Source organism: Hippocampus guttulatus, chromosome 12 (genome assembly GCF_054856545.1).
Source record: "Hippocampus guttulatus isolate MCC_2025c chromosome 12, RoL_Hgut_1.0, whole genome shotgun sequence".
NCBI lineage: Eukaryota > Metazoa > Chordata > Actinopteri > Syngnathiformes > Syngnathidae > Hippocampus > Hippocampus guttulatus.
Genome location: NC_141272.1, coordinates 9811734 through 9825758, shown reverse-complemented (window position 1 = coordinate 9825758; position 14025 = coordinate 9811734). Strand labels below are relative to the sequence as shown.

The following is a 14025-nucleotide window of genomic DNA, read 5'->3' as shown; positions in this document are numbered from 1 at the left end:
TTCATTGGCGCCTAACATGTCCTTCCTTGAAATTGCATTTGCGGCAACAACTGAGTGATTGCATGTTACGTTCAATTTCTTGAAAATACATCAGAAAATGTCACTTCGCCTCAACTGGGGGTTATTTACGCAATTCCGTTTGTTTGGCTCCTTTCCCCATTGCTCGGAACATGACAATCCTTTTTATTGCCACCTTCTTGGGGACTCAAACAAGTGAGTCATTCCGGTCCCAAACACCTCTGAGTCCAAGCGCCTGATCTCCTACTGTCGTCAAACTCACCGTCACAGGCAAAGTTAGTCAACTTAAACTTTTTTCATTTCCAGACGGATGGTGGCTCATGTCAAAGGTCAGAACGCTGCAATTTATTTATTTATTTGGTCTCATTGCAGCTTAGTGATGCTTTCACAGGGAGCAGTCTGCTCTAGCCAGCAAATATCATAATCAAGTTTGACCCTTAATGATGAACAAGTCCCAATGTACTATCAAGTGTGAAACCACAAAACGGATGCATAGGCAACACAAGCACAATGTGAACATCACATGAGGCCTTTTTTTTTTTAACTTCTTCTTTTTGGTTTTAAAAAATTGCGTGCAAGTACATACTGTGCCATCTCTTACCTGTGTTATTCAGCCCAAAAAGAAGAGGACAGGATATGGCGAAAGAGAGGACCCACACCACTGAGATCATGATCGTCACCCTTCTTCTAGAACTGTAGCGGGTGTTGTACAACATCGGCATTGCAACTGCTGTGTAACTGAGACGGAGGGGAAAAGCAATTTCGTTTCAATTGACATAAACAGTATAATACGGATGACTAAATTATCACCCTTAAAAATGAAAAAAACAAAAAAAACAATCAACTCACACAGGCACTATCAAGTAATTGTTGTACAGGTTCAGGCCAGGGCATTTTCTGACAAATTTTTGACTTTCTGTTTTCCATTTTTTCCCCATCTCCTCCAGGATGACTCATTCATACATGCTGGAGACCCCGGGTGTCCAAACTGTCCCATGTTTCAATTCCAAGCGGAGACTCTCAGTCCCAAATCCGCCTCTGGGCCGACGCTCCTCCCTTCTCACCCACAGTTCCACAAGCCATCCATCCAGCCACACCAGCGCAGACTGTCCAACAGCGCCGTCATCCCCGCTGAAGAAAACGGCGCTGTGAAAAATGCTACCCATTACAGGTGCAAAAAACACAGCCGCCACGGAGCTGTCCGCACGAATTGACGAATGTTGTGGCCAAAAAATGAACAAGCCATTGAGAGAGAACAAACTGCGGGTGCAAATGAATTGCAATGTAAAGTGCAATCAGCAGGTGCATTTCATTTTTTATGGACTCAGCCCTTAGAGTGTTGCAGGGACCGCTTTGCCTTAAACCATAGCATTTTAGTTGACCTTGTTATAGCAACCAGGAGAGTGGAGTGGCCTTAATCACCAGGAAATGCATAGTTTCCTGTAGTGGATTGTACATTGATTTTTTTTTCTCATGTCTTATTTTGTTTGAAGGGCTTCTGAATGCGTCTCTTGACACCAATTGAGAAAATTGCATGGTGGCAAAATACATCAGTTGACATAATTGGGCAGTGAAGACTTTCATTTTCTGATGGCAAAATTAACGAACTGTTTTTCCGTTTATTTTATTTTTGCTTTAACTCCCTTTGATTTTATGTCGGAATTTTTACTTGAGGTACACAGAACTGTGGTTGCTTTGAAAGTGAATAAAATTGAATTGAGTTTGAGTATGAATTAGTCCTCAAGAGCATCTGCCCTTCAGGAAAAATAATGTTCATTGATTTTGCTAACAGAAAGTCAGATAGACTGCTTATATTTTATATTTATAGCAGAGGTCCCAAAACTATGGCCCACGGGCTGGATACGGCCCACCTTCCCATTTGGTCCGGCCTCCCAAACAATACCAGAGACGCATTATGCATTTTTTGTTGTTGTTGTTGGTGTTTTTTTTTTTAAATATTATTTTATAATCTGGCCACGCAATCAAGACTAATACATACATAAAATATGAAAGTCTACGATGATCCTAACATGCAGAAAATAGGACGCTACCTCCAGTGGTTCAAGTGAATGACACATTTCATCCAAGGCTCTTGGAAAATAATTATCCTTTAGATGGACACTTACAAGTTCTCAAGCAAGAGCAAGGGAGTCCTGGAAATCACCCCAGTCATTCCTCGAGGATCAGCAAGCGCACACCCGGAGTCTTATGAATAACATCTCAATGCAACTCGTGGTGCCGCTTACCATTGGGAAATCTATAGACATCCATTTCAAATACAAATGATGATGTATCAGGCGATTATACGGGATGACGTGATTGGTATGTCTCTGGAAAAATGTGAGAAATACATGTCCTATAAGTGAGAGGTGTGAGCATTTGTTTTGTTCTGTGCAACCAAGCAGAACATGTAAAATCAATATTTTCTCTCTCTCGCTCTATCTTGATACACATACTGTATATATCCATCCATCCATATATCCACTCTCCGAGTCACTTATCCTCTCAAGGAGCCTATCCCAGCCGTCTTCGGGCAGCAGGCGAGGCTGAAGAACCATCCGCGCTCACATTCACACCTAGGGATAATTTAGAGTGCTCGATCAGCCTGCCATGCATGTTTTCGGAATGCGAGAGGAAACCGGAGTACCCCGGAGAAAACCCACACAGGCACGAGGAGAACATGCAAACTCCACATGTGAAGGCCGTAGCTGGGATCGAACCCATGACTTCTGCACTGTGAGGTCGACGCGCTAACCACTTGACATGATTTGTATCGCTTTTTTGTCATTGTGTTAAACTCTATGTTTTCCTCAGATCAGGTTATTGGATTTTCCTTGTCCTTTTAGTGCCAATTGATTTACATTTGTCTTTTGTCCTTGCCTCTTCAAAGCGATTTTGTTTACTCTCGGTTTTATCCTGGTTCTTTGTTACCAGCGTGTTTTGTTATACTTTGCCGGTCTTGTGTTTTCTTTGATAAACATTTGTTACAAAATCCAATTCGGAACCGTGACAGCGCAGAGCATGCAAACTCCACACAAAAAGGCTTGGGCCAGAGTTTAACCCACAACCTCCGCACTGGCGGAAGTGCTAACCAGTTCACAACCGTGCGTGCCGCCCTCAAACATATGCATAAATGATATTATTCAGATTTGAAGCTGTATAGCTGTATCTGTAATTCAAAGCCTCCTACACAAGTAATTAGTTGTTTGTCTGACCACAGCGAAGGTTGTGATCCACTTCTAAAAATCAACAGCTCCTAATTAATTCTCTGCTTTGCTTCCCCTTGTGAAAAGTTAACAAGTAAAAACATAATTCCAGCCACAGTCATAAACTAGAAAGGCTGCGGTAGAGCGCACACCTTTCCCAACGAGACTCATTTCAGTACTTCATATCTTGTCTTATTAATTGGTTCCTGCTGGTTGCAGCTTTGAATACTGATGTTAATAAACCTTTTCACTTTATTGAAGAATGGAATTAAGTTTCGGGACTAACTTCACATGTCCTTCCTATTTTCTTATGCAGTTGCATATCAACCTGTACGCATGTTACATGTTCAGAATGGAATTATGAATCAGACATAAATGTATGCATTTTTGTGAACGTGTTAGTTCATAATCTTGATTCAGTCTCGATCCAAGCACACACGGTCTTCTGCGGATGGAGTTTTTATGTACAAATATTCATTTTAGTCAAATCATTATCGAAGCAACTTACTCTCCATATTATGTGGAAAAAGCTCAATTGCACAAGTACTGACTTGTCACTTTGTATACGTGAGATGGTGTGTTGTAAAAGTGAGTGTTTTTTTTCTTTTTCTGTGATTGATGGTGATGGGCATGAACTGAGCAAAAGGTTGCCACAGCTCTGCTGTCATTCATAAAGAAAAATATTACCTTCAAAAAAAAAAAATCATGCAAATTTGCCAGGAAGGAAAGATCTATGTGATCATTGGGCGACTCACCGATCAATGCTGATGGCACACAGATTGAGGATGCTGGCTGTACACATCATCACATCTAGGGTGACAAAGATGTCACAATGGATCTTGCTAAAGCGCCACTCCCTGACGACCTGCAAGAAAAAAAGAAAAAAAAAAGAGAAAAACACCAAGTGGAAGTTTAGTGCAACCATCAATAAAAATAAAGCAAAGGTACTCAGGAAAAGCTCAGCTGAAATTGTTTGCGGAACGAACACAATTTTGGGGGGATTTACACATCAGACGCAAGTGAGCAATTGCAATAGAATGCTTGGATGTGATATTTCTCTTTTCATGTTCTTGTGGAGTTCTCCTATTTTTTTTTACATGCCTGCGTTTCCACTCTTCTTATCTATGCATAATTCCCTTGTTCAGACTTCAAACACACCCACCACACCGGGAATGAGCACAGAAACATGAGTGATGGGATTCACTGACAACGGAGGCTGCGTGGCCGTGAAAATGAACGCAACATTGTCCAATCCAGAGGCTTGTGAATAATTTGTCTATAAACGTGATACAAGTATAGCTCTGCATAACATTTTATCCTTATTAACAAAAAATAAACAAATATTTTTGTGTTGAAGAGCTTTATTTATGTTGTTTATACTCCCTGTGCACACTCAAACAATGAGACTGCAACTGCCACCTACTGTGGTGGAAGTGGAATTACACTTTTATTCTTGTGTGATACAAAAAAACAAACCCTCAACACCCCCAACATCCCACCGTATGCCCTAGGATGAACCGCTCCACTATTTGAGAAGAGCTGGTGTATGCCACTGTTGGCATTCGTCTTATGACTGCATTAAAAAAAAAAGACTACAACAAAACTTTGTGACTGCATGCTTCAATTCAAACCAAAGCCCTTGATGATTTATGGCCTCTGAAGTGCAAAAAACAAGTGCTTAAGTCGAAGGGAAAATTTGTGCAGCACCAAAGAATGCCCATATTTTAGTATTGCCACCGAGTTTTCTAGTGTGTCAGGAAAACGTTTCATATCTATCATAATGTTCAAGCTCTGATAAAAGTGCTGCGATCTCAAAAAAACAAACAAACAAAAAAAAAGCGATGTCTATTCCTTGGTTGGTTACCTTTGTTTACGAGTGTTTTTACCTGTCCTTGTAGCCCGCCTGTGGCTTTCAATTAAAGACGACACATTTATAAGCTCGGGGTTACTCCAAGCACCCCATTATGAACGTAACATGACAGGCCACACGTCTTGCCTGACACGAAGCATAGCTCTGAAAAGGGTATTGGATATATGCATCAGCGGGTCCATTAATCTTTGTCCCTGAGGCTTTGTCATCCCAAAAATTAAGCATCAAACCGTTTTGCTCTCATTGACAGTGATTGCACAAAGATTAGACATCCTGATGACCGGCCCTATTTCAAGTGCCAACCTCTCCCCTTTTGTCCTCCTGTGCATTTTTCACCCTTTAGAACCTGATGAGTTTCTTGGCGCACTCGTTTTACTTTCCATCCCTGCTATCACTTCTTCATCTCAAACTCCGTGGACTTAATCTAAAGCACAAACACAAGTCGGATCACATCGGTGCAGGCAGGACAATCCTTTGCAGTAACGGGAAAGCGCTACTCGCTTTGTCACTTTTTGACAGCGACACCCAAACAAAAGTGCTGCACACTAAAACTGGAGCCAGCAAATATTCTTTCACAAGACTTTCCGATTCAAATTGTGTCAGCATTCTGGCATCGTATATGCTAAGGTGTTGAGATGAGAAATTGAAAATGCAGTCAAAGAGGCCGGGGAGCCGACAACGGTGGCGGAGGGAGTCATTTCGGATGCCAGTTGAAATTAAAGTGAAAGGAAAATGGGGAGGGGTGTGTGTGTGCATACATAATACATGTCAATATAATCTGCTAAGGGAATTTAGAATCAGTTGTGCTGTTCTATGTAATGTGTATTTGTATTTATTTATTTTTTTCCACGATTCCTATTTCAAGTTGGCAGTGGACCAAAATATCATCAGTTTTCTTCTCTCTTCTAATTGGTTAGTCAGAGCAAAACTTTTTTTCAGCCAAATTTGATCAGCAGCACAGAGCGATGTGCACGGTTACTATATTTGATGAGAAGTATCTCCAGTCAGCAAGTTGTTGTTTTTTTTAAATTGAGATTTTTTATGTTTTCATCATTTTTTCTTACAGAAATATCGACTCTGAACTGCTCTGAACTAGAGCCTTTGAGTGATAATTTCAGATGGTTTCAATGTAGTGTACAAAGTACGCTGTATCACAACAACTATTTCTTGTTAATTTGTTGATTCGGATGTTTTACTTTTGAATAGGCATCATTGTTTTTGTCTTCGTCCAAAGGATGACAGCCACTAACTCGAGACTTCAATAATCCATAATAAGAGACACAATCTGCGACAATTCTGCTTTAACTAATTTGATTTACTGTCACCATGATATTTCTTGAACAACGTATTTATCATTGCGGCCCCACAGTTGCTTGATGGTGCCTAATTAGGCACTAGTATAACCATGAAAAGTTTACAGTCACAGTGCAGGAGAAGGTTTTGAGCCCCGTCCCCGTACTGCACCCGTTCACACAGTACATGTGTTTGGAAAAAAAAAAACAACAAAAAAAAAAAACACCACATGACACAGTTTTGACCAAGAACGTAATTAGTGCATTTTTAGAGAATGGAAATTTCGAGCAGCCTCACTTGAGCAATTCACAATCCCCAAGTGATCATGCTATATTGTACTCTATTTTGGAGATATTTCTTTTTGTTCAATCATTTTTCACCTTTTTAATCATTTCTTTTTTTGGCTGTGGCTCAATTTTTTGCAATAATCTTTCCTAAAATGTTGTTATTGCGGGACACCTTTCTGCCATATGTACAGAAAAAAACATGCACCACCGCCACCATGACATATAGATTTAAGCTCTGTAATCGGATCAGAGTGCTAATTCTCATGATTTACTATACAGTGAGACAGTATATTACATGTCATGACTTCAAGCCCGGTGGTCAAAAAGGACCCCCATTACTCCTCCGCCACCACCAGAGAAACGGAACAAGCTCGGGAGTGAGGTACCACTGCAAGGCAGCCGTGTTTCAATTTTTACGTACCTCAAGGTAGACGACCCAGGGCATGACCAGCGTGGCCACAAGAAGGTCAGCGACCGCCAGGCTGACGATCAAGTAGTTGGTGGTGGTCTGCAGGGCTTTCTCCCGCGACACCGCCATGCACACCAACACATTACCGAAGACGATGACGAAGATGAGCAGCGTGAGCAGCATGGCGTAGTAGTTGTATGCATGCTTCTGCTCTTGATCGGTCTCGTTGAAGCCCCAAGTTCCATTGTCATAGAAACTGTCATTGTAAGCATAGTGGGTAAAGACATCCATTAGCTGTGAGTGATGCAGGCCACCAACCGGCCCTGGAAACACAAGAAAGAAAACACAAGTTAGACGAAGGATTTGGTGTTGGGGGGGTAAAAGAAAAAGAAAAAAAAATCCCTGGGAAACAGACACAGTTCCGCCTTGTGTGAAAATATTCGAATGCAGGTTGCAAGAGCGCTGGAGATGTTTAGACAGGGAGACAAAAATGGCACACGCCTGCACGCTTCTTGACTCAATCTGTCTTCATGTTGCTTCATTCTTTTCATTCATGTGAAAAACAATTGTTAATAGCACTGCGATTTATCAATTTTGTATTTATATTGCACTTAATTGAACGGTGTTTGTTTTTTTCTTCTTTCTTCTTTCTACCCACATTCTTGCTCCTGGAGGCTGTAAATTTCCCCAGTGTGGGACAAATAAAGGATATCTTATCTTATCTTATCTTCCGAACTACAAATGATGACTGTAGATAGTATTAGTCTGAAGTATCAGGCCTGATTCAGATTCAGATTCAGAAAACTTTATTCATCCCCGTGGGACAATTAGAGTTGTGCGGGGCATAGATGTATGGCTGTGGTGTGACTTTATCATAATACAAAGTTGAAAAATAGTCTATAAACATATACATGTACACACTGTATTTTCCACACTATAAGGCGCACCTTCAATGACTGGCCTATTTTAAAACTCGTTTCATATATAGGGCGCACCACCGCATTGTAAGGCATATAGAATCGAGTCTTTTATAGTGGTTGCGGTTGCGTCTTGCATCCACTACATGGAGCTACGCTAAAGGAAATACAATACAATACAGGTTTATTTGTATAGAGCTTTCACAGCCACTGCAGCTGGAACAAAGCGCTTCACAGAGAATTTAAAATACTACATCCAAGAAATGAGAATATTGATCCATATGTAAGGATTATAAGGCGCACTGTCGGCTTTTGAGAAAATTGAATGCTTTTATATGGGCCTTATAGTGCTTAAAATCCGGTATATGTGTGTGTATATGTGTTAAGCATGCTATACAAACTTTGTGAATGAGGTGAACGATTTCTTCAAGTAAATCCCCACAGTGGGATGAATAAAATTCATAGGTGTCTCAAAGTAAATTGGAACAAATTTATTTTTGTATGTCCGGAACGGTACTTAAGAGCTCAACGTGGGACCAAAAATGGCATCTTTTTCTTCCAATTGAATTTTTTATTTTTTTTGTAATAAATCCAATGGTAGTGAAAAAAAAATTGCAACTGCAATTGCAATCTATTTATTTTATCGTACAACTTATAAAGTATGAAAGAGAATGAAGGGAATATTCACAAATGAACAAATGCTTGGGTCTCCTGAAAAGGCCAAGAGTAAGTATATGACTGTTTCGTTTCTAGATTAGACGAGAGTGAGGTTCCAGGCAATGTTGATGCGGCTGAGAATGAAGAGACAGACAGTGTAGTGACAGAGGATGACAGTGTTATGGCAAGTGCAGACAGCGGGATATCATAGTAAGCAGGAAGAAAGAAATGGAGTAGTGTCACAGACGGGTCATTTCCATTAGGGGATTGGGAGCGAGCAGACGCGCGATAGCGTAAATCCGTGTACAATTGATGTCCATTGAAATGCACTGAGGAATAAAAAAAAAGTCTTGAACCATGAAAAAAATATGCAATTCACACAAAAAAATGGGGGGAGGGTTGATTAGGGGAACTCCCTCAACCCCCCCCCCCCCCTCCAAAGAAATACTAAATATTGAAATCAACTTGATACCCTTTTGGAGATAAAATGCAATTCTGTGGGTGTCCTGAGTAGATGGGGGTCAACTGTTCAAATACTAAGCTTATAAACAAAAAATAGGTGTGTAATAGGTGGGTTTGGAATTCTTGATCCTTGATGAAAGCACGTACCAGATATCTGATTAACAGTCTCATTTTAAATGGAGAAAATGTATTCTTAAAGTTGCTATGCTTAATAAAGTGACAGCAAAGTACATTTTTAAACACCGAGAAGCATTTCACATGGCAACCATTGTAATATTCATGACACAACCACATTTTGGAAAATGGCCCGAAGTTTCTGAGCAACAACACTTTTCATAGTGTGAAATTATGAAGGGTGATGTTCCAAAGACAAAAACAAAAGCATTCGCTCTCCTTCATAAACACCATATAGTGATATCATTTTCACATCATAAAACTATTATGATGCCTCAAGGATCAACAACAGAAGCCTGCCGTGGTTGGGGAGGATATCGCAAAAGCCCGAGGCGAACCTGCAGCAATGTGGTGCACAAAACTTTACAATACACACGAAAAGAGTGTTAACATCACTAGCGGGTCAAGGGCAAACAGTGTTGTAACAACAGCAAAAGCTAATAAAGTATTATGGAATCAGTAAAGTCAACAAAAGCAAAGTAGGTGAAAAACTGACACAATAAGATGACATGGACTGAAATTTGATTGCTCGGGGGATACGTTTCAACTGCCCACTCGCAGCAGTGGATGTATTAAATCAATGATGACACACTTATTCAAGCTTCACAAAGGTATTTTCTGTTTTTTCTGACCAGGTTTGTGGACCCACTGCTCCGTTCACATACTGTCTGTCCAGCTCTTAAATGATTTGGCGCTGTCGCAGAGAAATGTGGAATTTCAGCTCTGTCTGATCAATATCAATAAAGTGCCTTCAATAAAAATAAATAAATAAATAAATACATAAGGAAGGACAATGCATTCCGTTGACTGAGGCTACAAGCACATAAAAGGAAATTTTACCTGTCAAGTGCCCACACAAAGAAGCCGCTTGAACCAAAGAGTGCGCAAACAGGCGTATGGCTACGCGGCAAATGAAATTATATTTTAAACTTGTTCCAATAAATGACTTGTCGCATCAGTGCAACTCTTGCACTGAGATTACATTGTGCAAACTACACTTCGGGATGGATATGTAGCATAGAGGTTCAGGATTTCCCTGGTAATAATGAACCCGCTAACAAGTACAAGAAGACCTAAGATAGTTGTTCAACTGTAATTCAACTGCATGTACTCCAAAAAAGTAGTTCGCTACACTTATATTGTATGAACAAGGAATGAGATTCATGTACATGTGGTGTATTTTGTCTTCCGCAAGAAAGTATTTATGGCACAATTTGAGCAAGGAGCATGGATTTTAAACAACATTTCACATTACACTCCATTACAATGTACAGAAAAACATTATTTGAGGAAAAGCCAGTGAAGTGATTCCATCCATCTGTTCATCCATTTTCCGATCCGCTTTATCCTCTCAAGGGTGCTGGAGCCTATCCCAGTTGTCTTCGGGCAGGAGGCGGGGGACACCCTGAACCGGTTGCCAGCCAATCGCAGGGCGCACAGAGACGAACAACCATCCGCGCTCATACTCACACCTCGGGACAATTTTGAGTGTTCAATCAGCCTGCCATGCATGTTTTTGGAATATGGGAGGAAATTGGAGTACCCGGAGAAAACCCACGCAGGCACGGGGAAAACATGCAAACTCCACAGAGGAAGGCCGGAGCTGGAATTGAAACCACGACCTCCGCTTGGAGAGATTCCATAGCTTATAAATAACTGGCCGCAACTGACATATTAATTTAACAGTCTGGGGATTTTTTATTTTATTTTTTGCTTTTGTAATCCTAAGGGGTCTTTCTAATATGTTGACACTCATGCAGCTAAATGAAGTGACAAGAATGCTATGTAAATCGGTATAACGCATTTGACCTCAATAATTAAGATATTCACGACCTCAAAGTATAAATACATGTGCAACTAATGTTGCGTTCGAACTGTCTTATTTTTTCAACTTCTCAGTGACTGCAAATGCAGGATAGGGTAGATAATCGTATCATCCTCTCTCACATGCTAGATGTAAATATGCCTACATAATGAAGTGATGTCCATACTTTGCAAAAGCATGCTGTGTGTGTGTGTGTGTGTGTGTGTGCGCGCGCGTGTGGATGAGAGCATGTGCAACTGCATTTTTCCAACCACGTAATCAGCCTATTTAATAAGAGAAAATGCCAGTGGAGGCTGCCTCGGTGCATTGAGAGATAGTATAATTACCACAGAGAAACAATAAGAAAGTCGAAGTGAGTGAGTTGACTGAAGCAAGAATAATGTGCTCCAGGGGAGAGGTTTTTGGATTTCGCATCCAGATGCCCTGCGCCGTCGATTCTTCTTTAGCTGCTCCGTTTACGTACGTGTGAAACTGCTGGCTTCATAGCGACTGTTTTTATTCTTGGATACGAGAATTCAGTCTTAACTAGTTTGTGGCCTGCAGAACAGCAGCTATGGAAGTTAAACGATAAAACACCCACGTCTGCAATGATCAACCATCCCTCGTCTCCACTCTGATAAAGAGATTGAATGGTGGATGACCGGACGGACTAATAGACAGAGAATTTGCGTTTTTTTTCTAAACAGAAATAAAATTGAAGTCATAATTTGAGTGCAGACTGAGGGTCAGGAAGTAGGTACATGCTCTGCTCCACTGACAGACTTAAGAAAGTCTTCCTCACCCATACCATGTGGCTTTTTCCACTGTGGGAAGGAAACTAATATCACATTACCTTTTCAGTGATCTGTGTGTTTTTGTTCATTTTGGCAGGGGTGGCAGAGTAACTATAATACTATTAAATATTTGCTATTGCGAACAAAGATCCGATCCTCGCTTCAGTCCTGTTCTTGGCAAAAATACACCAACGAGCTGGTATGCTGACAGACTTCAACTCTGAAAGAAGAAAGAATAAGACAAACATGAATTAAGAAGTGTGTGTGTGGGGGGGGGGTACCACTGTGATTGGCTAAAGTGTGAAAAGAGGCGGGTCTTTTGGTCGAAAAGGCTTATTGGTGCAATATCCCCACTATCCTCACAAGAAGGGGTTCCTAAAATGCGGGTAGAATGAGCATCAATTATACAAGGATTTTGGAGATTCGTGGACCGCCCCAGTCTCTAAAATTTTAGCTCAGGGACCATCTGGTCCTGGTTAAAAAAAGTCTGTCTGTTATCCTGTCTAGCCAACAGCTTGTTTTGCCAGAACCCAAAGTAATTTGGGGGAATATGCAATAAACCCAAGACTGAACAACGAGACACACGGAGACACCAGAGTCTGATCATTCTAAATTGCGAAATTGCAACACTGATTTCAATACAATGTCAGCATCGTGTTTGGTGTTCCTGAAGCCAGGGATGTCAAACTCAATTTCGTCGCAGGACAAATTTTAGTGACCGTTTCCCTTGGAGGGCTGTTCTAACTGAAATCATATAAAGAAGTCAAGAATAACGCTTTATTCAACTATTGTTTAAGTTACTGCAATGAGGGGTTTGGCCATGTTATGCGGCGAAACAGCAGGCCAGGTGAAAAAAAGAATAAAAAGGCAATTCAGCAAGGAGATTTTCCAGTTTTCTTAAATTCCAGGAGTGACAGTTGACCAGTTTTGAGCAGCCCACGTGTAGCACTGCTCTCCAAGTTGTCCGGCCGCAGTGACTTCCTCATTCCTCTTATAAAGGGAGTTCACTTGAGCTTCAGGCCAATCAGGTCCAAGCAACAATTGGCCCTTCCCAGGTGGTTGCAATTACCTCATCTGAAACAATTAGTGTTCTACAAGGTGCATTAAGTATCACAGTTTTGGATGGAAAGAAATGTGCACCTTTCTTCCATCCAAAATACACACAAAAAAAACCCAACAGAATTTTTAATATGTCTTTCGTCATCATGACAGACCACAAGAAATGCTTAAAATATCTCTTATTTATTACATAAGAGATTCATAAATGTTGGTCGAGAATCATCATGGAAGTTGACATGTTCGATTTACCACTTAAAATGATGTGGCGGGCCAGATCTGGGCCCCGAGCCTTGATTTTGACACCAGTGATTTATGTCATTACTAATTCTGTTTGTATAGGACTGATTGGGCCAGCATCTTCATTTGCGCACTGAATATTAAAGTACTCTTGTATGCAACACGTCCTTGGAAGGAAGCAAGAAAATTGATGGGAGTAGCTCATGAAATAAAACTAATCCTTGAAGGTACCCTTCAAGGATTAGTTTGCAGGTTTCGGTGGTTCAACAGGTTGTGCCTTTAGTCACTCAATACTGAAAATGATATGTTGAATTGACCCAATTTAATTTCATCAAGTGGGTGCGCACAATTGAATCATCTGGATTTAGACAGAGAGGATTTTATTTCATGCAACAACTGGCTAAAATACAATTGCGTCAATTCAACACATAATCTTTTCAGTGCAAGCAACACACCCCTTAATTGCTGCTTCAGGTTTTTTGACAGCTTTAAACCTCCTACATGCCTGACTCTGAAACATTTAATGTGTTTCTATTCATTTGATGCGATTGTTTGAGAGCCACCCCACGCACCGCTGTTGCTTTCTCCCATGTGACCTACAATGCAATTACATGTCACTTGACGGCGTGATTTAGTCTGTCAATCACGTTCTTTCCGGGCATAGTCGCATCCCCTGTTCTTTGCGCTATTGTTGCAGATGCAGAGGCTCCGCCCACACCGCTGAATCATCATTGACATGATTGCTTTGATTGGAGAAACAATGAAACCAGTCGGCATCTGTTTCCGTACCGGTGTAAATCGCTTGCTCCTCAGCCAGTTTACAAATACACATGCACAC

General features: G+C 40.9%; 1 protein-coding gene across 1 annotated transcript in view; it reads right to left on the bottom strand.

Annotated features, from left to right (window-relative positions):
- drd2a (dopamine receptor D2a) overlaps positions 1-14025 on the bottom strand; it is a 42647-nt gene that overhangs the window by 7535 nt on the left and 21087 nt on the right. Inside the window, exons 2-4 of the mRNA XM_086126121.1 lie at positions 7096-7406; positions 3980-4089; positions 620-756 (exon numbers count right to left, since the gene is read on the bottom strand). Coding sequence (XP_085982247.1) covers positions 620-756; positions 3980-4089; positions 7096-7406 — 558 coding nt within the window. The remainder of the gene's footprint in view (positions 1-619; positions 757-3979; positions 4090-7095; positions 7407-14025) is intronic.